The sequence below is a fragment of the Astatotilapia calliptera genome, chromosome 16, assembly GCF_900246225.1.
Source record: "Astatotilapia calliptera chromosome 16, fAstCal1.2, whole genome shotgun sequence".
NCBI lineage: Eukaryota > Metazoa > Chordata > Actinopteri > Cichliformes > Cichlidae > Astatotilapia > Astatotilapia calliptera.
Genome location: NC_039317.1, coordinates 32,366,571 through 32,392,451, shown reverse-complemented (window position 1 = coordinate 32,392,451; position 25,881 = coordinate 32,366,571). Strand labels below are relative to the sequence as shown.

At 45.5% G+C, this 25,881-nt stretch overlaps 3 protein-coding genes across 3 annotated transcripts; all 3 read left to right on the top strand.

Moving 5' to 3' along the window:
* Positions 1 to 729: 729 nt before the first annotated feature.
* Positions 730 to 1,704, top strand: LOC113007604 (olfactory receptor 5F1-like). Its single transcript, XM_026144319.1, has one exon. The coding sequence runs from the start codon at positions 733 to 735 to the stop codon at positions 1,702 to 1,704; it is 972 nt and encodes a 323-aa protein (XP_026000104.1). The 5' UTR covers positions 730 to 732.
* A 9,961-nt stretch (positions 1,705 to 11,665) lies between these two features.
* LOC113007603 (olfactory receptor 52D1-like) lies at positions 11,666 to 13,698 on the top strand. Its single transcript, XM_026144318.1, has 2 exons — positions 11,666 to 12,586; positions 13,621 to 13,698. The coding sequence occupies exons 1-2, from the start codon at positions 11,666 to 11,668 to the stop codon at positions 13,696 to 13,698; spliced, it is 999 nt and encodes a 332-aa protein (XP_026000103.1).
* Positions 13,699 to 23,748: 10,050 nt separating this feature from the next.
* Positions 23,749 to 24,687, top strand: LOC113008181 (olfactory receptor 5F1-like). The gene has a single exon (XM_026145419.1). It carries the CDS (start codon positions 23,758 to 23,760, stop codon positions 24,685 to 24,687), a length of 930 nt encoding a protein of 309 aa, XP_026001204.1. The 5' UTR covers positions 23,749 to 23,757.
* The last annotated feature ends 1,194 nt before the right edge of the window (positions 24,688 to 25,881 follow it).

Genomic DNA, 25,881 nt, shown 5'->3' with positions numbered 1-25,881 from the left:
CTCAGAATTTACAACCTGATCTCTGAGACCATGGTTTTATGCAAAAAAACTTTTGATTTACTCTTTTCTGGGCTGGAGGAAAAGGGGGTGGTCGTGGTGCAACGATAAGGTTACATCACTCTGCAGAAAATTGGAGAGGTACCTGGGATGGAATCTTTCCATTGTGGAATAGGAAAGGTAGAGAGTGAGCAGGCGGCAGAGTAACAGGTAAGTAGAAGGTAACAGGTGCAAACAAGTCTTTTTTTCCACAAAGTTACTAAGAGGCAAAGACAAAGCAACATTCACAAGAACATCTTACTGTCTTTCTAGTGACTTCAGCAAACGTCAGAGAGCCTGATCATTATCACTGAAGCAACAATGATCTGACTGGACTACAAAAGACTACAAACGAAAAACAGAAGAAAACCACAACAAGCCCTGGACAATTATGTTTAATTGGCATAAATGTAAAAAATTCCTAACAGTATTATGAAGAAAGCATTTTTTAAATAAAGGTGTAAAACGTTTGAATATTTCTTTTTCAAGAACCTGCAGGTTTGTTTTATTATGTGTTTAGTACATGATACATATTAAATCCCCTGTGATTTTCCAAAGCTGTGAGCTTTCATTCCAGATCAATGATTGGCTGGTTTGAAATCCCAGCTCACGTGTTGCTGTTATCTGTACCTGATAGAGGAGAGAGGAGAACAGATACAGTGAGAGACTAGGCTTCACTTAGGTCTCTCAATCACAATGAATAATGTTTCTGTAATAACAATGTTTTTTCTTTCAGGTTTCAATGAAACAATCAGTCACAGGTTTGTTCTTTTTTTCCTCAGTTTGTTGTGTTACTGCATCATTTGCCTCGTCAATGTTTCTCTCATTGTGATCATCATCTTGGACAGCAACCTCCATGAATCAATGTATATTCTGCTCTGTGTCTTTTGCATCAATGCACTTTATGGAACAGCAGGTTTCTTTCCCAAATTTCTCTGGGATCTCCTCTCTGATGTTCATCTCATCTCATATTACGGTTGCCTTATTCAGACTCAGGTGATTTATTCTTTTGTCTGTGGTGAACTGTCGATTCTTGCACTCATGGCATATGACAGATATGTGGCCATATGTCAGCCACTGAAGTACCACTCTATCATGTCAAAGCAAAGAGTCATAAGGTTTGCATGTTTTTTGTGGTTCACAACTTTCTGCATTGTGGCTGTGAATACCTTTCTAACATCCAGACTGAAGTTATGCAGCCCGTATCTTTCCAGACTCTTCTGTGTGAACTGGAGTATTGTTCAACTCGCTTGCTTTCCAGCACAAACTATAGTTAATGGCATATTTGCAAATATTACAATAATTATTTATTTGCTTCATGGTGTTTTTATAGTTTGGTCCTATATGTATATCATTCAAACATGTGTAAAGTCTATAGAAAACAGGGCAAAGTTCATGCAAACATGTGTCCCACATCTCGTCTCATTATTTACTTTTGTTGTGGCAATACTTACTGATGTTATAAGTATGCGACTGGGTTCGAAAGAGTTGCCTCGGACCCTTCAAAACTTTATAGCATTAGAGTTTCTTGTCATTCCTCCTATTATGAATCCTCTGATTTACGGTTTCAAACTGACCAAAATTCGAAAAAAATTGTATAGTGTTGTTATTTTAAAAAGAACTCATTTTTGTTTTATTCGATCAGAAAATAGTTTCACACACAGCTAAGTGTCACACCCATTGTTTGACATCCATTTTTTAAAATAAGTCCAAAAAATGTTTAATTTTTACTGAAATTTGTGTTTTATTTGGAGTTGTCTGAAAACATGTCTATTGATGTGAGCGGATATGACGTTTTATTATTTATCTGCATTTCCCAGATGATTTACATTTTGTAGATGTCTTTGCACTAAATGTATTTTTGATGGTCACCTGCCTAATTACCAAAAAAACACTGATATGTAGAAAGGCTGTAAATTTCACTGTCTTTCTTCTCATTACTGTTCAAGGAAATAACAGGCACCATGGAGACTGCACATGTGAAAAGGATTAAAAGACAAACTGTTTTAGATGTGGCAGCACTATCAGAGTGTCAATCTATTTTGATATTATGCTGTCTTATAAATCTGATCCACAACCACATGGATGTGTAGTTTTCTCAGTTTTATCCTCTTTATCCTTAACACTTATTGAAACAGTCAGAGGTTTTAGCAACTGGACCAGTTTTAGAATTTCTGCTTAATCAAACATGAAAGTCTGTTTTTACTTAACACTTGTACAATTAAATGGCTTTTCCATTGTTTGAAGGATTGAAAGTTAAAGCTGAATATTTACAGTGCAAATCAGTTTTTCTACATTACAATGTGTTTGTTTTTACTGTATTAAGTAAAAGAAATGAGAAATCTGTTAAACAGTAAGAAATAAATGTGTACAATTGTAAAAAAAAAAAAAAAAAAAAAAAAATTCTGGTAGCTCATTTCCCAGCAGCAGGTGAGGCCAAGAAGCACCACATACCACACACAAACTACCAGCAAAGGCCTCCCCAATAGGCGTGTTCTCTCCCTGCTGTTCTTGACCCTCTAAACCAGGGGTGCTCAATACGTCGATCGCGATCGACCAGTCGATCGCAAAGGTAGTATTGGTAGATCGCATGTGTTACGTTCCCCCGGAAGGGGTCTAGGCATATGAGTGAGGGGACCAGTAACAAATGAGTCCGGAATCAGAATGAAAAGGAAAACAGACAGAGTTGTTCTGCATCAATAAAACTTTATTACAAAATGGTACAGGTTAACATTAACTTAAAGGGCCGGCAACGCCGTCTTACCAATAACGCCAAAGAAACAAAGAAAACGCTCGCAGCCACGAAAGGCAGGAGGACTACCAAACAAACACAATAAAAAAGGAGGCACTTCCCACACTTCCTACCCTACTCCCCACCACGGGGAGACACTCTCAGGGCCCACAAGCCCACACCACTCACGCAAAGCAGCTATGCTGTTTCCACAACTCCACACTTTGAGCAGGCTAACCACACACAACGCAGAGAACACCCCACACCCTGCTCATCCCCAGCTTATATGACCTCCGAGAGGTGATTGCTGACTGGGCCCAGGTGGTAAATGAGTCCAATGAGCAGCAGCTGTGTCCTGGGGAGAGAGAAGAGCAAGAGAGAGACGGGGGGGTGGAGCAAAAGAGGAGGAGGCGGAGAAAAACACCACGCCCACACAAGGGCAGTATCAGGAGGCCCAGCTAGGGCCGTAACACCCCCTCCCATAAATACAAACCAGTGGTTTGTCATAGAACGTCCTACCCAGCTTTTAAACATATCACCTACCATCCACCATAATAACGGTTAGGCATACCCTGCCGAATCTGCCAAGACCTTTTTGATGGGTTGAAAACACTGCACGGGGTTGGCTCAAGTCCCTCAACATAGTGTCTCAAGTGATAGCCAGGTGTTTGAGCCATCACATATGGAGGACCCATCAGGCAGCTAAAAGGCCTTACAGCAACACTTCTCTGACGCTTCTTCGCTAGGTCATGGCAAAAGGCATGCTGGTTAGCCAGAGGTGCAGGTTGAAATGGTTGTGTCACACACAATCTATCACACTGTAGGTCATCTGGACCCGAGAGACCGTCATCAGGTGGCAGATTACAATTAGTTGATCTCTGACAGTGACCAAATGACACCACTGAGCAATTATGCTCCAACTGTTGCCTAGGACTGGCAACTTTGTCGGTTTGTGAACCACAGTTCACTCTTTTGAAAGCAGATCGATTTTGCTTTGAGTTTGCTTTCAAACAGTGAGCAACCAGGTGGCCAGGTTTGTGGCAGAAGAAACAGAGCTTTGTTTTGGCTCTTGAAACCACGCCTGTATCGGCTTTGTTAGCTGGCACACTCCTAACTCTCAAGACTGACTGTTTCTGTTTGTAGGCTCCACAATTTGCTATTAAATGGCCAGACTTTAAACAAAAAAAACACTTTCGTTTCACACTGGAATGGGACACAAGTACCTCACCCTTTCGGTACTGTGTAGCTGGCACATCACTAACCTTCACTGGGGCATCGCGCCGGTCATACCTACTGACACTGGTTTTATGGACGAGCGCGAACTCATCAGCCAGCGTCGCAGCCTGCTGTAGCGAGGAAACCTTCTGTTCATTAATATATACCGCGAGGCGCTCAGCAATGCAGTTATTAAATTCCTCTATGAGCATTAGTTCCCGGATCGAAGCCAGGTCAGTGGCTTTGCAGGCCGCACACCACCGATCGAAAAGAACACCTTTTTCCCTGGCGAAATCAAGATAGGACTGACCCTGACCTCTTCTCAACCCCCGGAAACGCTGCCTATAGGCTTCTGGGACCAGCTCATAGGCCAGCAGGATAGCCCTTTTCAGCTTGTCATAGTCCAAGCTGTCCTCAGCTGACAACGAGGAACAAACTCCTTGAGCCTTACCCGCCAGCTTACATTGGAGCAAAATGGCCCATGAATCCCGTGGCCAGTGCAAGGCCGTGGCTATTCGTTCAAACGACTCGAAGTAGCTGTCGACCTCAGTGTCACGGAACATCGGAACCAGACGACTGTTTTTCCCTACGTCAAACGGGGTGTCCGCCTGACGAATGGAGGCGGTCGGAGGAAGGGAAACCTGCCGGAGTTCCAGCTGTCGCAACCTCACAGCTGTCTCTGCCTCCACCTTCCTCAATTCGACCTCCCTAGCCCTAGCCAGTTCCGCGTCCAAACGCCTAAGCTCTAGCTCCCTTTTCAGCTGGAACTCTCTCTCACGCTGCTCCTTCTCCAGCTGGAGACGAGCCAGACGGACACGGAGCTTAGCATCCAGCTTCGAGCCTTCACTTGATTCAATGGAGAGGGGTTCGAAGCGAGGCACTGTCATGGGTTTGTTCTCAGGCAGCCCCTGATCAACAGGTGTCGACACCAATGGACCTACAGCTTGAACTGACGCCTGCAGAACGGGCTGAGACGCTGCACCACGCTCACCCTTAAACACTGCAATATCAAAGGTAGCCATTGACTCTAAAACAAAAACTACCTGAGGCTAACAATAACAACAAAGAAGCACCACCTCCAATACACAAATGAGAAACAGGCGGGAAAAGTGTGGCCACAGGTTAACCAATAAATAAAAATACCGCCAACCCTCTCCCCAGACCTGCCTACTAAAATCTTAGCCTAGTTAGCTTCTGGAGTGTACCAGGCTCGAGGCAACTTTAAAGGCTAAGCGTCAAGTGCACAAAGCACCGACAAGCCTACCCCCGACAGGGAACTAATCCCCACCCGGGATTACTCCGAAAATAATAAAGGAAAAATAAAAAATGAGTGCCTGAAGGAGGAGCTTACGCTCAGCTAGACACTCCCCTTTGCTAACTGGAGAGAGAGCGCAGCAGATACCATACAACTAAACAAGCCACCGGCAAACAACTCACTAAAACTCAATTGTTGTTCCTTCCATTCATATCCCGGACGAGCCCCCACATTGTTACGTTCCCCCGGAAGGGGTCTAGGCATATGAGTGAGGGGACCAGTAACAAATGAGTCCGGAATCAGAATGAAAAGGAAAACAGACAGAGTTGTTCTGCATCAATAAAACTTTATTACAAAATGGTACAGGTTAACATGAACTTAAAGGGCCGGCAACGCCGTCTTACCAATAACGCCAAAGAAACAAAGAAAACGCTCGCAGCCACGAAAGGCAGGAGGACTACCAAACAAACACAATAAAAAAGGAGGCACTTCCCACACTTCCTACCCTACTCCCCACCACGGGGAGACACTCTCAGGGCCCACAAGCCCACACCACTCACGCAAAGCAGCTATGCTGTTTCCACAACTCCACACTTTGAGCAGGCTAACCACACACAACGCAGAGAACACCCCACACCCTGCTCACAGCTCATCCCCAGCTTATATGACCTCCGAGAGGTGATTGCTGACTGGGCCCAGGTGGTAAATGAGTCCAATGAGCAGCAGCTGTGTCCTGGGGAGAGAGAAGAGCAAGAGAGAGACGGGGGGGTGGAGCAAAAGAGGAGGAGGCGGAGAAAAACACCACGCCCACACAAGGGCAGTATCAGGAGGCCCAGCTAGGGCCGTAACAGCATGGCATTAAAAAAATAGATGCCAGCCTATCATCCATCCCGTCACTTGATTGATACAGGGAAGCCAGTCAGATGACAGCAGATTTTTTTCTGACGCTTAGGTCGCTGCGCATGCGCAAACAGCGGCGCGAAGTGTAGTAAAACTGACAAGCTAGTCAGCGAGTTAACTCCAATTTTTAGCTCTCGGTTTTTTCTCTTAAACCTGGCCGTCAGCAGCTACTGTCCGGACTATGCATCCCTGGCTGATTCAATTCAGTGCAAGTCATCAGAGTAAACTCAGGTAATGACAAAAAATTTACATAGTTAATTGTGTTGTGAAATATTGGATATTGCGGTTATGCATGTATATACATTGTAGATATAAAGAATCCTCAATATATTTATAAATAAGTATATGTTTTGGAATTTTGTAGTGGGTAGATCATTTTGACTTGGTCATTTTATAAGTAGCTCACATGCGGAAAAAGTGTGAGCACCCCTGCTCTAAACTGATTGACTAGAATGCCATTTATTGTCACTATACACATGTACAAAGAGATTCAGAGCATCTCATACCCAGTGCAGACATGTGGGAAAAGAAGAAAGGGGGGTGAGGTGCACAGTTCCGTGGCACTGTATACATATGAGCAGGTCAATATCAAAAAATGTCAAATATACAAATACTGAAAAAAAATAAATAAGTCTATTTTTACAGTGGGGTATTTGACATAAATTAAATATTGCACAGTAGTGGTAGTTTTTGTATATTCTGTGTATAGAGGAGAGGCTTGAATTGGGGGGTGAAACTGTGTCGTCGGTTCGTGTGTGAGTTCAGGGTACTCATGGCTTTTGCAAAGGAACTGTTTCTTTCTTTTTTTTTTTTCTTTTTTTTTTTGTGTTGTTTGGATCTTTAGCCATCAGAATTGTTCTCTTAAGGCCAAGAAAGATGCCAAGCGGATTTATTTTACCAAGTGGATCATCATGGCCTTGCCATATTGGTCCATTTGATTGACCTTTATTATAATTATGAATTTATTTTATTTTCAGTTGCTACAAACGGGACAGACATGACTGGGGGATAGGACAGGGAGAGAGAATGAAAGAAAGAGAGGGAGAGAAAGAAAACCAAAGGGGAGAAGAGACGGTGAGAAGGGGGGGAAGAAAGAAAAAACAAAAAAAAAACAAAAAAACAAAACACCTGGGTCACCTGTATGGAGAAAAAAAACAGAAGAGAAAGCAAACAACAAAGAGCAACATAATAAAAAAAAACGGCACCATCACAATAAACTAGCTAGCAGTAGATATCAGTAGATTCTAAATAATAAACGATATTGTGCAGCACGCAAGATAGACAGCGCACAATGTGCTTTGAGGCAGCAGCCAAGAAAGCTGTAGTCCGCGTCTGTGAATACCCGTGTGTACACCTGTGTGCATACCTGTGTGGATCAGCATGCTTGCATTCCAAAGGTTTCTCCATGTAACGATCTGCTAGGGAGTGTGGGGAGCCACAGCCCCGTCCTCCAGGGTATGAGGCAGGTATGGAGGAGATCAAAACTCCAGACATCCAGAGGCCCCCAGAACACAAGAGACCAAGGAAGACCAACAGAGGGGCAGCCGCGCCACTGTCCCAGTAAGAGCTGAGGAGAGTCCCAGATGAGGGTTCACTCAGCAGCCGCGGAGCAGAAGCCAGGGGGAGTTGCAGTGACGCGCCCATGAGCTCCGCCGGCAGCCAGCTGTGCCTGAGTGACCGAGCCCCAGGCCGAGAGGCCGGGGGTACCCCACCTCCGAAGTGGCCCGAGCGAGCCCCAGGCTCCAGGCCCCGATAAGCGGCCGCCAAGGAGTGAGCCGGTGTGTACCCGGACGCCCACCCCCAGACACAAAGAACCACCAACGCACCGACACCTGAGGGAGTCCGCCACCGGCAGGGGAAGTGGTGGTGGGTGGAGATAGGCCTCCAAACCTTGGAGGGCCTGAGATGTCCCCAGAGAGGTGGCGTCTGATACCCAACCTGACATATAGACACAGACATACAGGCACACACAGACACAAACATCCATTCCCACCCTCATGCTCTCATATGCACTTACTCCACACTCAACCAACGTGGAGACAGACATAAAGAGACGCTGTACACACGATCACACTCCCCAAGCGTACTCTACGAACCGGGTCTAGGTACCCTTGCCCCTGGAGGGGGGAACTGCACCCAGACCCAGGTGGTGTTACCCTTTTCCCTGCGGTGGGGAGAGGCAGACCGCCCCGACTCCGCAGCAGCAGGGAGGCCCCACACTCCAGACCGCAGTTGGACGGCCAACTCCTCCTAGCCCCCCCCGCTCCAGCAGGCCGCAGAGAACGGGGGTGAGAGAAGACTCCAAACCTCCCTCCACCCGCTCATTGTAGTGTTGATGCATGTGTGTTCTAAGGTGCAATTAAAACCCAGGAGGGCATGGAGCTACCTGCCAGAGAGCAGCAGGTAAGCGCATGGTCCCTCCTGCTAGCCCTCAATGTCTACGTGTATTCAAAATTGAGAGGTGGGCAACGACGCCAGGGGTGAGGTATACACCCTGATGGTAATTTGGACTCCGTGTATCGTGCCCACCCCCAAGATCCTATATGTATGTGTAATGAGAGTGTGAGTAATGTGAATGTCTAAGTTGTGGGATAAAATTGAGGCAGAGGCAGCCAGAAGGGGACAGAGGGGGGGGGGGGGGTAGCCTCCTCTGCACCCTGGTGACATACCCCTACTCCAAGGCCCTGCATGTGTGGGTGGTTGTGGTGGAGCGGAAAGAGGGAGGCAACTGGAGATGGGGAGGGAAGGAAGTAAGGGGCAGATGACCCCTCCCTGGGGCCAGCTCCCCCGCTGACCCCAGTAGGCACTCCCATACTCCACGACCCGCCAGGGAAAGGGGGCCCAGGCCCATCCAGACCGGGGCCCAGGAACTGTTTCTAAGTCTGTCAGTGTTTGTGCTGATGCACCTGTAGCGCTTCCCTGAGGGAAGCAGGTCGAACAGGTCAAAACCTGGGTGGGAGCTGCCCTTGATGATGTTTGTTGCTCTGTTGAGGCAGCGGGTGAAATAAATGTCTGACAAGGAGGGGAGAGGGCAGCCAATAATCTTCTGTGCTGCCGTGATTACACTGTGAAGCTTCACTCTGTTCCCATCTGGTCAGCTGCCGTACCTTACTTTGATGCAGTATGTCAGCAGGCTGTCAATGGACGAACAGTTGGACCCTCTCCAACCATCACTGTTGATGTATCGGGGGCCTAAGTCAGTGCTGTGCCACCTGAAGTCGACAATGATCTCTTTGGTTTCCATAGTGGTCAGTGCTAGTTTTTTTTTTCTCTGAACACTATGATGTCAACTTCAGGACTTCCTCTCTGTAGGCTGCCTCGTCTCCCTTTGAGATAAGTCTGACTAATGTGGTGTCTTCAGCAAACTTGATCATGATGTTGTTGTTGTGGGTCGAACTGCAGTCTTAGGTTTAGAGACAATACAGGAGGGGGCTCAGCACACAGCCTTGTAGGGAGCCAGTGCTCAGCATGTGAGTGGAGGAGAGATGGGGGCCAAGTCTTACAGTCTGGGGCCGGTTGGTGAGAAAGTCAAAAGCCAAGAGTGACCAGTTTGGTGAAGAGGATATCCAGGATGATTGTATAGAAAGCTGAGCTGTAATCCACAAAGAGCATCCATCCATCCATCTGCTTATCCGGGGCCGGGTCACAGGGGCCGCAGCCCTAGCAGAGAAGCCCAGACCACCCTCTCCTCAGCCACCTCCTCAAACTTGTCTGGGGGAACACCAAGGCGTTCCCAAGCCAGCTGAGAGATAAAATCTCTCTAGTGTGTCCCAGGTCTGCCCCGGGGCCTCCTCCTGGTGGGACATGCCCGAAACACCTCATTCAGGAGACGCCCAGGATGCCCGAACAACCTCAACTGGCTCTATTTAATATGGAGGAGCAGCTGCTCTACTCTGAGCCCCTCCCGGAAGACTGAACTTCTCACCCTATCTCTAAGGGAGAGGCCAGCCACCCTTCAGAGGAAGCCCATTTCTGCCGCTTGTATCCGCAATCTCGTTCTTTCGGTCACTACCCACAGCTCATGACTATAGTGGAGGGGAGGGACGTAGATCGACCAGTAACTTGAGAGCTTCGCTTTTACACTCAGCTCTCTCTTCACCACAACACAATGGTATATCGTCCATATTACTGCAGCCACAGCACCAATCCGTCTGTCGATCTCCCGTCTCTCGTCACTCATGAACAAGACCCCGAGATACTTAAACTTGGGGCAGGAACTCGTCCCTGACCTGAAGTGGGCCCTCCACCCTTTTCCGGCTGAGGATCATGGCCTCAGATTTGGAGGTGCTGATTCTCATTGCCACTGCTTCACACTCAGCTGTGAACCATTCCAAAGCGAGCAGAAGGCCATTACCTGATGAAGCCAACAGAACCACAAACTAGAGATGAGATTCTGACAAACCCCACAAAGAGCATTCTGATGTAGCTTTGCCACTGCTCCAGGTGGCTCAGCACAGAGTGGAGAGCTACGTTGATGGCATCTTCTATGGATCTGTTCGCATGATTTGCAAACTGGTAATACTTGGTCTGATCCACAATGAAGACAAGTCCACGTACAGACAGGAGGTGGACCAGCTGTTCCACTGTTGCAGTCAGAACCATCCGGACCAAACTGTGGAGGTGACAGTGAACCTTCAGACTCACCCTAACTATCCTTTAAAATAGAGTACTTACCGTGGATGACTTCAGATTCCTAGGATCCACCTTTCCACACGATCTGAAGTGGTCCCCACATATAGACTCTATCCAGAAGAAGGCCCAGCAGAGGTTGTGGTTCCTGCAGCAACTCAGAATTTACAACCTGATCTCTGAGACCATGGTTTTACACAAAAAAACCTTTGATTTACTCTTTTCTGTGCTGGAGGAAAAGGGGGTGATCGTGGTGCAACGATAAGGTTACACCACTCTGCAGAAAATTGGAGAGGTACCTGGGATGGATTCTTTCCATTGTGGAATAGGAAAAGTTGAGAGTGAGCAGGCGGCAGAGTAACAGGTAAGTAGAAGGTAACAGGTGCAAACAAGTCTTTTTTTCCACAAAGTTACTAAGAGGCAAAGACAAAGCAACATTCACAAGAACTTCTTACTGTCTTACTAGTGACTTCAGCAAACGTCAGAGAGCCTGATCATTATCACTGAAGCAACAATGATCTGACTGGACTACGAAAGACTACAAACGAAAAACAGAAGAAAACCACAACAAGCCCTGGACAATTATGTTTAATTGGCATAAATGTAAAAAAAAATCCTAACAGTATTATGAAGAAAGCATTTTTTTTAATAAAGTTGTAAAACTTTTTAATATTTCTTTTTCAAGAACCTGCAGGTTTGTTTTATTATGTGTTTAGTACATGATACATATTAAATCCCCTGTGATCTTCCAAAGCTGTGAGCTTTCATTCCAGATCAATGATTGGCTGGTTTGAAATCCCAGCTCACGTGTTGCTGTTATCTGTACCTGATAGAGGAGAGAGGAGAACAGAGACCAGATACAGTGAGCGACTAGGCTTCACTTAGATCTCTCAATCACAATGAATAATGTTTCTGTAATAACAACGTTTTTTCTTTCAGGTTTCAATGAAACAGTCAGTCACAGGTTTGTTCTCTTTTTCCTCAGTTTGTTGTGTTACTGCATCATTTGCCTCGTCAATGTTTCTCTCATTGTGATCATCATCTTGGACAGCAACCTCCATGAATCAATGTATATTCTGCTCTGTGTCTTTTGCATCAATGCACTTTATGGAACAGCAGGTTTCTACCCCAGATTTCTCTGGGATCTCCTCTCTGATGTTCATCTCATTTCATATTACGGTTGCCTTATTCAGACTAAGGTGATTTATTCTTTTGTCTGCGGCGAATTGTCGATTCTTGCACTCATGGCATATGACAGATATGTGGCCATATGTCAGCCACTGAAGTACCACTCTATCATGACAAAGCAAAGAGTCATTAGGTTTGCTTGTTTTTTGTGGTTCACAACTTTCTGCATTGTGGCTGTGAATGCCTTTCTAACATCCAGACTGAAGTTATGCAGCCCGTATATTTCCACACTCTTCTGTGTGAACTGGATTATTGTTCAACTCGCTTGTTTTCCAGCACAAACTGCAATCAATGCTATATCTGCAAATATTACAATAATTATTTATTTGCTTCATGGTGTTTTTATAGTTTGGTCCTATATGTATATCATTCAAACATGTGTAAAGTCTATAGAAAACAGGGCAAAGTTCATGCAAACATGTGTCCCACATCTCGTCTCATTATTTACTTTTGTTGTGGCAGTACTTACTGATATTATAAGTATGCGACTGGGTTCGAAAGAGTTGCCTCAGTCCCTTCAAAACTTTGTAGCAATAGAATTTCTTGTCATTCCTCCTATTATGAATCCTCTGATTTACGGTTTCAAACTGACCAAAATTCGAAAACGATTTTATAGTGTTGTTATTTTAAAAGTAACTAATTTTTGTTTTATTCGATCAGAAAATAGTTTCACACACAGCTAAGTGTCACACCCATTGTTTGACATCCATTTTAAAATAAGTCCAAAAAAATGTTTAATTTTTACTGAAATTTGTGTTTTATTTGGAGTTGTCTGAAAACATGTCTATTGATGTGAGCGGATATGACGTTTTATTATTTATCTGCAGATGATTTACATTTTGTAGATGTCTTTGCACTAAATGTATTTTTGATGGTCACCTGCCTAATTACCACAAAAACACTGATATGTAGAAAGGCTGTAAATTTCACTATCTTTCTTCTCATTACTGTTCAAGGAAATAACAGGCACCGTGGAGACTGCACATGTGAAAAGGATTAAAAGACAAACTGTTTTAGATGTGGCAGCACTATCAGAGTGTCAATCTATTTTGATATTATGCTGTCTTATAAATCTGATCCACAACCACATGGATGTGAAGCAGTTTTAGTAGTTTTCTCAGTTTTATCCTCTTTTTCTTTAACACTTATTGAAACAGTCAGAGGTTTTAGCAACTGGACCAGTTTTAGAATTTCTGCTTAATCAAACATGAAAGTCTGTTTTTACTTAACACTTGTACAATTAAATGGCTTTTCCATTATTTGAAGGATTGAAAGTTGAAGCTAAAGATGTACAGTGCAAATCAGTTTTTCTACATGACAAAATTTAGAAATCTGTTAAATAGTAAGAAATAAATGTGTAAAATTTGCAAAAAAAAAAAATTTCTGGTAGCTCATTTCCCAGCAGCAGGTGAGTCCAAGAAGCTCCACATCCCACACACAAACTACCCTCACCAGCCTCCCCCACAGGTGTGTTCTCTCCCTGCTGTTCTTGTCCCATATGTGAAACTTCTTAAGTTCGCTGATGACACCACCATCATTGGTCTGATCCTTAAGTCAGATTTTTCTGATGCTTAACAATACAGTAGCTACTGTGGTTCCCTTCAGATTCCTAGGATCCACCTTTCCACACGATCTGAAGTGATCCTTGCATATAAACTCTTTCCAGAAGAAGGCCCTAAGTTGCCTCAGGAACTACAACCTGCCACAGGAGCTGCTGGTCATCTTCCATATTGCTATCATGTAGTCTGTTCTGTGGACATCAGTCACTGGGCCAGACTGCAACAGGCAATCAGATCTGCAGAGCTGATCATCAGTGCTGATCTTGCCTCCATCCAGGACCTGTAGAGGTCCAGTGTTAGGAAATCTCTGCAGACCGCTCACGTCCCGGACACGAACTGTTCAAACTGCTGCATTCAGGAGGCTCTGCCGCTGTTTAGTAAAACAAGCCACGCAAAGACAGTTTCTTCAAGCAGGCTGTTACTCTGAACACTGTGATATAACCCACTGTTACATCCCTCAGGCCATATGCACATTGCACAGCTCAGTTTCGCACTTATAGTTAGTATAGTTTTCTAAGGCTTTCTGTAACTTGTTTTTTCTTACTTTGCTGGGCCAAATTCGGCTCCTGGGCCTTGTTGACACCTCTAGTGTAATTAGTTAGAAAGTTGGAATATTTCGTGTATATCTAAGATTACTTCCATTTCCAAGATTTTTGCACTAAATGTATTTTTGAAGGTCAAAATAAATGTAAACCCACAACTGTCCTGTCTTCTCATTACACTTGGCAAGTCTGGTTAGTTGAAAGGGTTTTTTTTTTTATATTTTACCTGTTCGGGTTCATTTGCAGTGTCCAGTGTGCAAAAAAAGAAAAAAACATTAATTAAATGTGTTAAACCAAAAGCAATGAGTCTGTTTTAAAATGTAAGGAGTGAAAAAGACAGATATTTGCGTTAAAATGTAGGGAAGAAAAGTAAAAAGATGTAGATACCTGTAAATTCTAGAGTAGCAAAGTATTTCTGCTTTATTAGTTCCAACCTCTTTTCTGTGCTGTGCCTTTGTTACACTGTAAAAAAAATTGTAATATAAAATATTTTACTGTGTATTTTACAGTTTTGTACTGTTTTTCCAGAATATCATTAAATTCACATAAATAGACTGTGATTTTACATTTCAAATGTAAATGAACGTAAAATCACTGTAAATGTAATAAAACATAATTTTCTTACATGAGCATATTTAGATTGTTAAAATACATTCACAAATGTATCATAATTTCATAAATATCTGTCCATTATTTGAAAGATTGAACTGTTAAATTCAAATGTAATGCTATGGAAAATATATAAAATGATTCTTATAAACTTTTTTTTACATCAAATGACAATTATTATTATTGTTGTTTAGGGCGATCGTGGCTCAAGAGTTGGCAATTCGCCTTGTACTCAGAAGGTTGCCGGTTCGAGCCCTGGCTCGGACACTCTCGGTCTTTGTGTCCTTGGACAAGACACTTCACCCAGTGGCGGTCCTAGCCTGTTTGGCGCCCCGGGTGAACACTCCCTCTGGCGCCCCACACACATAAAACATATTAAGGATTATACATTAACATAAAACTGTTGTCGGAACCATACTGAATTTCGCCAGAGAAACACACACACATATAAAGAGAGAGAGTATGCATTGAATGCAAACAGCTACCAAACAGCCATCATAATTTGTCATACAATGAGAACAGGACAAATTGAAAATGACTAATTAACATTAAAATCTGTAACATAATGTACTGTTTGGAGTTTAGTCTGTTACTGTTACTATTTTTACCATTTCTTTTTGGAGCAACTGTCATGCGCCGTGGTGCGCGGGCACAAAAGGATCCAGGCGCAGACTCCGAGCTAACAAAAAGACACTTTATTAAAACAACGAAAGGCGACCCGGGGAAAGTAGAGAGCAAAACAGAAACTAAAAATCCAGGGAAACAATGACACGAGGAAGCCGGGATCGGGACGGCGGGGGGGATAGAACGGAACCGTGGGAGCTCGGGAGGGAAGTGTGGCAGTCCGTGGGGGCAGGAAGTCTGTGGAATGGCGAGTGGGCCAGGTGAGCGCCGCGAGATCCAGTTGAGCCGGAGGACAGGCAGGTAGCAGACGCCGAGTAGGAATCACTGTGGGGATGACTACGGACTGGCGTGGAGCATCCGTCAGCGCCGGATTAAGTGGATCTCCGTGTAATCACCGGGATGGAGAGCAGGTGTGCTAGTGATGGCCCAGCCTGGGTGTGTGGCTACCCGAGCATCACGCATTCCACAGACCATGACAGTGCCCCCCCCTCAAGGGTCGCCCCCAGGCGACCGACCGGACTGCGGCCTGCGGAGAGAAGCGCGGAAATCAGCGATGAGGGACGGGTCCAGAATGAAGGAACGCGGAACCCAGAGGCGGTCCTCGGGACCGTACCCCACCCAGTCCACCAGGAACTGCCACCCACGCCCACGCCGGCGCTCAGCCACGATGCGCCGGACCGCATAGGCCGGGTGACCGGCGACAAGCCGGGCGGGAGGAGGGGGCTCGGACGGAGGGCACAATGGGCTGCGGCGGACGGGTTTGACCTGGGAAACGTGGAACGTGGGATGTATGCGCCAGGAAGTAGGGAGCTTGAGCCGAACTGCCGCCGGGTTAACAACCGCATCAACTTCATACGGGCCAATGAAGCGGGGGGCCAGCTTCCGGGAGGACACACGCAGCGGAATGTTTTTGGCGGCCAACCAGACCTTCTGCCCCGGCTGATAGTCGGGGGCAGGGGTGCAACGGCGGTTGGCATGGCGTGTGTGCTGTTCCTTCGTCCGTAGGAGAGCTTGGCGGGCCCTGAGCCAGACCCGCTGGCAGCGCCGGAGATGGTGCCGAGCGGAGGGGACTGCGAGACCGAGTTCGTCTTCAGGGAAAAGAGGAGGCTGATAACCGAGGGATGCCTCGAACGGGGACAAACCTGTGGCAGACGAGGTAAGTGAGTTATGTGCATATTCAACCCAGGGCAGAAAGGTGACCCAGGAAGTGGGGTTTTGGGACGCCATGCACCGTAGCGCAGCCTCTAGTTCCTGGTTAAGCCGCTCGGTCTGGCCGTTAGATTGCGGATGGAAACCCGAGCTTAAACTAACTCTCGCGCCCAAAATGGAACAAAAGGTCCTCCACACTCGTGAAGTGAACTGTGGGCCTCGGTCTGAGACGATGTCAAGGGGAATACCATGGAGCCGGAACACGTTTTCAATTAGGGCTAGGGCTGTGTCAGGGGCGGAGGGTAGTTTCGGTAGCGGGACGAAGTGGGCGGCTTTAGAGAACTGGTCGATGATGGTGAGGATGACGCTCTTTCCCGAGGAACAAGGAAGACCGGTAATGAAATCTAATGAGATATGAGACCAAGGCTGGTGAGGCGTGCTGAGCGGATGGAGCAGGCCCGCTGGGTGCTTAGTGGACAATTTGTTGCGGGCGCAGACAGTGCAGGCAGCCACGTACTCCCTCGCATCTTGTCGTAAAGTCTTCCACCAGAAATGCCGTTTGAGAAGACCAATGGTTCTGCTCACGCCAGGGTGACACGAAAAACGTGCAGTGTGGACTCAACGGATTACCGCTCCGCGGGCAGCAGCGGGGACAAAACGCCGTCCGGGGGGTCCGGTACCCGGGTCAGGGTCTCCCGGGAGGGCCTGGCGGATAACCTCCTCAACATCCCAGGAGAGGGCGGCCACCACACAGGTTGGGGGGAGAATGGTGGTTGGTGACGATGTCTCCGTGTCTGGGGAGTACTGGCGGGAGAGCGCATCTGGCTTGGCATTCCGTGAACCTGGGCGATACGAGAGAGTGAAGTTAAAGCGTGTAAAAAACAGGGACCAGCGGGCTTGGCGAGAGTTTAACCTTTTAGCAGTCCTAAGATAAATTAGATTCTTATGGTCCGTCCATATGAGAAAAGGCTGCTCGGCTCCCTCCAGCCAGTGGCGCCTCTCCTCCAAGGCGAGTTTTATGGCCAAGAGCTCCTTATCGCCTACGTCATAATTTCTTTCAGTAGGGGTGAGCCGGCGAGAGAAGTAGGCGCACGGCTGGAGCTTACCTTGAGGTCCAGACCGCTGAGAGAGAACAGCCCCGACTCCGGTGTCGGACGCGTCCACCTCGACGATGAATTGTTTGGTGGTGTCGGGGTGGAGCAGAATGGGCGCCGTAGTGAACAATGCCTTCAATTTGGTGAACGCTGTGTGGGCCTCCAGGGGCCAGGTGAAAGGTACCTTAGGAGAAGTGAGGCGAGTGAGAGGCGCGGCGACGTGGCTGTAGTTTCGAATGAAACGTCGGTAGAAGTTCGCGAACCCGAGAAAGCATTGGAGCTTCTTCCGCGAATCCGGGACCGGCCACTCCAGAACCGCCTTGATCTTAGCTGGGTCCGTCTTCACCTGTCCTCCTGCTAAGACATAGCCCAAAAAGGAAACCGATGAGGCGTGAAACTCGCATTTTTCTGCTTTGACAAACAGTCTGTTTTCCAGTAACCGTTGCAGGACGCTCCGGACGTGAACGTGATGCTCCTCCATGGTCCTGGAAAAAATGAGGATGTCATCCAAGTATACAAAAATAAACACGTTCAGGAAGTCTCGGAGCACATCATTCACTAGCGTCTGAAAAACCGCAGGGGCGTTAGTTAAGCCGAATGGCATAACCAAATACTCGAAGTGGCCCAGTGGCGTGTTAAAAGCGGTTTTCCACTCGTCCCCCTCCCTTATTCGGACCAGATGGTATACGTTTCGCAGGTCCAGTTTTGTGAAAACGGTGGCTTCCTGGAGAGAGCCAAAAACGGAGTTAATCAACGGAAGAGGGTACTTGTTCTTTACGGTGATGTCATTTAAGCCCCGGTAGTCAATGCACGGCCGCAGCGAACCGTCCTTTTTCCCCACGAAGAAGAAGCCCACAGCGACTGGGGAAGAAGAGGGTCGAATGATACCGGCCGCGAGTGATTCTCGGATGTAGTTTTCCATAGACTCCCTCTCGGGGCGAGACAGGTTGTACAACCGGCCGGAGGGCAGCGGGGCACCAGGTAGCAGGTCGATGGCGCAGTCATAGGGGCGGTGTGGTGGCAGAGAGCAAGCCTTGTCTTTGTTAAACACTTCCTGCAAGTCGTGGTATTCGGGTGGGATGGAGGAGAGGTCAGGTGCTTGTGTAACAGGTGGGGTCGGGTTAGTGGGTGGAGCGAGATCTGCTGATCTCAGGCAATTCGCAAGGCAGAACAAACTCCAACTGGTGATCTTGCTTCCTGCCCAATCGATGTGGGGATTATGTCTTTGCAGCCACGGGTAGCCTAACACGAGCGGGGTGTCGGGAGACGGGAAGGTAAAGAACGAAAGCGATTCGTTGTGGTTCCCGGAAGTGACTAATGTCACGGGCGCGGTCTGATGAGTGATGTAAGCAAACACTTGTTTATTCAGCGCTGACGCAGGGAGGGGAGGTTCCAACAGAGTGAGTGGAATTTCCAGCTCTTTAGCCAGTCTTTCATCCATGAGATTCTGCTCCGCCCCAGAATCCACTAATGCGCTGCATGTGACAGTCTTTTTATTGGTTATTATGGCAACGGACACAATCAATCGGGGTCTAATAGTATTCAATGTGCAGCCCACCCGTATCCCCGAACCTACCGGTGAGCTGGTCCGTTTGGGCGAACCGGGCAGCTGGCGATGCGGTGTCCCGGCTTCCCACAGTATAAGCAGTCCCCGGCCCGAAAACGGCGTTCCCTCTCCTCCGGCGAGAGCCGAGAGCGCCCGATCTGCATCGGCTCCGGCGGAGGAGGAGACTGTGAGCTGGAGAGCTAAAAGGGGACAGGGGCAGTGACACGCGAAAGTCTGGGTGCAACACGGGTTTCGGTGGCTTGGACCGCCGTTCGGCCTCCCTCTCCCGTAGACGCTTATCGATCCTACGGGCGAGTGACACCAAATCCTCGAACGTTTTAGCTGCCTCGTGAAACGCGAGCTGATCCTTAATCTGATCGTTCAGGGAGCGTAAAAAAATTCCCCTTAGGGCCGAATCGGGCCAGCCAACAGCGGCTGCCACGGTGCGAAACTCCACTAAATACTCCGCAACGCTACGCCGACCCTGGCGGAGCACCAGTAGCTTTTGAGCGGCATCATCCTCGGAAACTGACGGAGAGAAGGTTGCTTTAAACTCGTCGAGGAAGTCATCGAAGTCGCAGCGCTGTATCGGGTTAGCAGATAAATAGGCTTCAGCCCACGCCAACGCCCTTCCCCTCAGTAGTCCCACGAAGTGGGAAATCTTAGCCGCGTCAGTGGGGAAGGCGAGTGGCGAGCGACTGAAGAAAAGAGTACACTGAAAAAGGAACCCCCCACACTGGTCCAATTCGCCGTGGAAGGGTTCCGGCGGCGGAGACGTCACACAGCGGTACGCCGAGTCGGGCTGTTTAGCGCACATCTCTCCCTGTTTCTCGCTCAGCTCCTGATACTGATCCTGAAGCGAAGAAAGTAACTGATCGTGTCGGCCGAGCACGGCACCCTGCTTATTAATAGCTGAACGTATCGGGTCTGCTGGATCCATCTTGGCCAGTCCGTACTGTCATGCGCCGTGGTGCGCGGGCACGAAAGGATCCAGACGCAGACTCCGAGCTAACAAAAAGACACTTTATTAAAACAACGAAAGGCGACCCGGGGAAAGTAGAGAGCAAAACAGAAACTAAAAATCCAGGGAAACAATGACACGAGGAAGCCGGGATCGGGACGGCGGGGGGGATAGAACGGAACCGTGGGAGCTCGGGAGGGAAGTGTGGCAGTCCGTGGGGGCAGGAAGTCTGTGGAATGGCGAGTGGGCCAGGTGAGCGCCGCGAGATCCAGTTGAGCCGGAGGACAGGCAGGTAGCAGACGCCGAGTAGAAATCACTGTGGGGATGACTACGGACTGGCGTGGAGCATCCGTCAGCGCCGGATTAAGTGGATCTCCGTGTAATCACCGGGATGGAGAGCAGGTGTGCTAGTGATGGCCCAGCCCGGGGGTGTGGCTACCCGAGCATCACGCATTCCACAGACCATGACAGCAACTGTAATCCACATTATTTCCTTAGGGATTAATAAACTATTCTGATTCTGACTCTGATTGTTTCAGGATGAGCTGCCATTATCCAACGACACATCTGCTTACCTGTATCTTTTGCTCGTTTCTCCTCCTCTTCTTTTCTCTTTTTTCTAAACTGAGCACCTGATGGCTTTGAACTTTTCTTGTCCATCTTCCACTGGTTTTCATTTTGCACTCCAGTATGAACACAAACCCCTCAACCCGAGGATCACCACAACATAACCTAATAGACCTACACCTTAGTTCACAGATTCACTTTGTCCACAGTTTATTTCTGGGATTTCACACAACCCAGGATTCAAATCATGAATACATAATGGGCTTGGATTTACATCATTATGAATGAAATGTGCTCTATTTGGAAGCAGCTGGTCCTCTCCCCTTTTGACGGGCTGTGTGTGAGACTTTAAATCATCAAACTGTAAATTATAAATTTTCAATTGTTATTGATATTTACTCCCAGCAAATAGGCGACAGAAAAGCGATCAGTGCCTATGCCATTCCCAATATGCGCTGGCTGATGTCGGGGCAGCATGAGTACGAGCAATTTTTTATTTTTATTTTTTTTGCCGATGCCCGTGATGCCGCCCCCCACCACGTCGCCCGTATCAAAAACCGCTACTGACTTCACCTACCACCTACTGGTGTTGGCCAGAGGGGCCGATGGCGCGATATGGCAGCTGTGGCTACAACTGTAGCTGCCTCCACCAGTGTGTGAATGTGAGAGTGAATGAATAGTGGAATTGTAAAGCGCTTTGAGGGTCTCGAAAAGCACTATATAAATGCAATCCATCATTATTATTATTATTTAAACCAACTGTTAACTGTATATTTCTGTACATTTAAGTATTATTATTCATATTGCCGCATTCATTGACGTTGTTTATAGGTAATTTCATTGTTTACTCACATTAAAATGTTCCTAATTTAATGTTTAAAAGCACTTGAAAAAGGCAAAATCACATGTAAAATTAGGGCAACAAACTGTAGTGTCATTACTGAAAAAAAACGTATTTTTATGAGAAAGTTATTTTCTGTTATTTTATGGGATTAATTTGGTGCCCCAGCTGCTGGAATATTACTGTTTTTTTTAGGATTGTTTTTTTACAGTGTAGTTTTTTTTTTCTCTCTCTCTGACTGTAAAAAAACAGTTTTTTTACAGTGTAGTTTTTGTGGGTTTCCATAAGTCATTTTTTTCTTATTCTAAACAAAGAACTCCATATTTTTTCTGTATTACCTTGAAGTAAGCCGTATGCACCGTGAACTGTTTTCTTCAGTGATTACTTCACTGATTTCTGTTTTTCTTTTGAAATATTGCCAGTCATCAAGACTTGGAACAACCTTGTCCATCTGATTATTTACAGTAATGTCGCTTTTCTTTTTTTCTACCTAATTAAACGTTAACCTTTGCTGGTTTGTCATACCTCCCATTTACAGCTTCAAACTGACATTTGAAATAATATTTGTTGTGGTGTTACATTTGAAGCAAATGACATTTTTATGAATTTCTAAAGACTTGATAGTCATATTAATCTTGTTCATTACAGTTACCATCAAACCTTTACTTGCCTTAAGAAAAATGTAATAGAAAGTGAGCATAAAATGATTGAATTTACTGTTTTACTTTATAACTTATCAAAAAGGAAAAGGAAAAGAAGACCTTTCTCTTCCTGGAAAAACAAGTTGATTCCAAAGAGCTCCATTTTGGTTTCCTCTGTCCACAGCACTTTCTCCTAAGCCTTCTCAAAGTCATTTAGGTGTTCACTGGCAAACTTAAAACAGCCCTGTACATGTGGTTTATGCAAGATTTCAGTCTGCTATGGCAGTGGTTGTGGCTGTGGTTTCAACTCATTTCGGGTCATCAACATCCTCCTGTGGAGTTTTAGGCTGATCCACCACCTTTGTTATGATCATCCTCACCCCATGAGGTAAGATCTTGCATGGGGCAATTGATGGTCATTTTATATTTCTTCCATTTAAGAAAAATAGCACCAACAGTTGTTACCTTCACATTAAGCTTCTTCTTGATGGTGTGGTTGCCTAATCCAACCATGTGCAGGTCTACAGTCTTGTCTCTAATGTAATTTCACAGCTCTTTGGTCTTTGACATAGTGGTGAGAACAGTGGCGGTCCTAGCCTGTTTGGCGCCCTGGGTGAACACTGGTATATTTATTTTCTTACTCTTCTTATATTTATTGTTTGTTTACTTGCACTGCTGTAACTGGAGCCTTGTCGTCTTGTCTCTCTATATATATACTGCACTGTATGTAGCGGAGATGACAATAAAGTTTACTTTGACTTCAGCAGCGAGCAGGCGCACCGAGGGCTCTCACGCTCACTTTTCGGGTATAGAATTTCGAAAAAACATCGGTGCAAATTATAAGTCTGTATCATGATGTCTGGTGTTTTTGTGTTTGTTGTGTTTGTTTTTATTTTGTTTTATTTTGCGAGTTGGTTATTAGATGCCGCCCCGCCCTCTCCTCCCTGTGCAGCAAGCAGCAGGCGCACCTCGCAAACGGAGGGCGCCCTTACTCCCAGCAAATGGGCGATAGAAAACCGATCGATGCCTATGCCATTCACAATATGCGCTGGCATGACGTCGGGGCAGCATGAGTACGAGCATTTTTTTTTTTTTTTTGCCGATGCCCGTGATGCCGCCCCCCACCACGATGCCGCCCCGGGCAAACGCCCGTGTCGCCCGTATCTAAAACCGCTACTGGGTGAGAAATCCAAATAGGAGAAATTGATTCTGTGGACTGGTATGCTTTATGTACATAATGAGTTGAGATCAGGAGTATCTGTAATTGATTGACTGATTGTAATCTGCAATGCCACACACAGCCAATCTGTGAGAGCTGGAGTTCTGTCTGGGTTGTTGGGGATCAAATACTTATTTCACTCAGTTACATGCAAATTAGTTTATAACTTTTATGTAATGTGTTTTTCTTTTGTTTGGTTCATGTTCTGTTTCTCTCCATAAAATAAAAGTATCATAAGAACACACTATCCATTTCTTTGTGAGCGAACTTATAAATTCAGAAGGAGATGTTTAGTATATGCAGCATATTAAATCCCCTGTGATTTTTTCCAGATCATTGGTTGACTGGTTTGAAATCCCAGCTCACATGTTGCTGTAGACAAAACTAGACAGAGAAGAGTGAAGAAAGGAGACCAGATGTGAGAGACTAGGCTTCACTTCTCTCAATCACAATGAATAATGTTTCTGTAATAACAATGTTTTTTCTTTCAGGTTTCAATGAAACAGTCAGTCACAGGTTTGTTCTCTTTTCCCTCAGTTTGTTGTGTTACTGCATCATTTGCCTGCTAAATGTTTCTCTCATTGTGATCATCATCTTGCACAGCAACCTCCATGAACCAATGTATATTCTGCTCTGTGTCTTTTGCATCAATGCACTTTATGGAACAGCAGGTTTCTACCCTAAATTTCTCTGGGATCTCCTCTCTGATGTTCATCTCATCTCATATTACGGTTGCCTTATTCAGACTCAGGTGATTTATTCTTCTGCCTGTGGTGAACTGTCGATTCCTGCACTCATGGCATATGACAGATATGTGGCCATATGTCAGCCACTGAAGTACCACTCTATCATGTCAAAGCAAAGAGTCATTAGGTTTGCATGGTTTTTGTGGTTCACAAATTTCTGCATTGTGTCTGTGAATACCTTTCTAACATCCAGACTGAAGTTATGCAGCCCGTATATTTCCAGACTCTTCTGTGTGAACTGGAGTATTGTTCAACTCGCTTGTTTTCCAGCACAAACTGCAATCAATGCTATATCTGCAAATATTACAATAAGTATTTATTTTCTTTACGGTGTTTTTATAGTTTGGTCCTATCTGTATATCATTCAAACATGTGTCAGGTCTATAGAAAACAGGGCAAAGTTCATGCAAACATGTGTCCCACATCTCGTCTCATTATTTACTTTTGCTGTGACAAAGCTTTTGGACATTATAAATATGCGACTGGGTTCGAAAGAGTTGCCTCAGACCCTTCAAAACTTTGCAGCAATAGAGTTTCTTGTCATTCCTCCAATTATGAATCCTCTGATTTATGGTTTCAAACTGACCAAAATTCGGAAAACAATTTGTAGTGTTGTTATTTTTAAAACTAAGTGACTTCTGTGTTATTTAGTAAGATAACAAATTTTTTGTAATCATGGACAGTTACAGATCAGATCCTTTTCTTATGTGCATTGAAAAAAGATATTAATGTAAGCAGTTCTGCAGCTTTAATCTCTATCTTCATATCTCAGGTCATTTCCATTTCCTACATATCTTTGCACTGAATGTATTTATGATGACCACCTGCCTAATTTAATTGAATTCACTTTTATTTATGTAGCACCAAATCATAACAACAGTCACCTCAAGGTGCCTAATATTGTAAGATAAAGATCCTACATTATTACAATATTGTAATTACCATATAGCATTCATATAGAGAGGCTGTAATTCTAATTCTAAAGTAAATATGAGTTTACAACGTCATTCCTGTTTACGACAATAACAGATTTGTCAGTAACAACATTTGTCATTACAGTGGTGTGAAAAAGTGTTCGCCCCCTTCCTGATTTCCTGTTTTATTTTTATGTTCGTCAAACTTAAATGTTTCAGAACATCGAACAAATTTAAGATGACGATAACACACGAAATCACAAAATGCAGTTTCTAAATCAAGGTGAAAAACCACCACCAACAAAAAAACACATGGTCCTGTGTGAAAAAGTGCTACATTTTCTCAATCAAAAAAATCCCTTAAATATGAGCTGCCTGACAAAGTGGAGTAGACGAAAAGATCGTCAAAAGCCAGACATCATGCCACAATCCAGGGAAATGCATGAACAAATCAGAAACAAAGTATTTGAGATCTCTGAGTCTGGAAAAGGCTATAAAGCCATTTCTAAAATTATGGAACCGCAGTGAGAGCCATTATCTACAAATGGTGAAAACATGAAACAGTGGTGAACCATCCCATTACTGTGAGAGCACAGGCACGACTCATCCAAGACGACACAAAAGACCCCAGAACAGCATCCAAAGAACTACAGGCCTCTCTTGCCTCAGCTAATGTCAGTGTTCATGACTTGGCAAAAATGGTTCCAAGACGAAAACCACGTTTATTAAAAGAGACATAAAGGCTCATGATTATGCTCCCCAAGACTTCTGGGAAAATACTCTGAGGACTGATGAGACAAAAGTAGAACTTTTTGGCAGGTTTGTGTGCCGTTATGTCTGGTGTGAAAATTAAAGTGCATTTTAGAAAATGAATTTCATACAAACAGTAAAATGTGGTGGCGTTAGTGTGATGTT

Coding starts and splice junctions, on each gene's coding strand:
- LOC113007603 (XM_026144318.1), top strand. CDS start 11,666: ATGAATAATGTTTCTGTAATAACAACGTTTTTTCTTTCAGGTTTCAAT. Junction 12,587..13,620: donor ATAGTGTTGTTATTTTAAAA/GTAACTAATTTT, acceptor AACTCTTTCCAG/AAGAAGGCCCTAAGTTGCCT.
- LOC113008181 (XM_026145419.1), top strand. CDS start 23,758: ATGAATAATGTTTCTGTAATAACAATGTTTTTTCTTTCAGGTTTCAAT.
- LOC113007604 (XM_026144319.1), top strand. CDS start 733: ATGAATAATGTTTCTGTAATAACAATGTTTTTTCTTTCAGGTTTCAAT.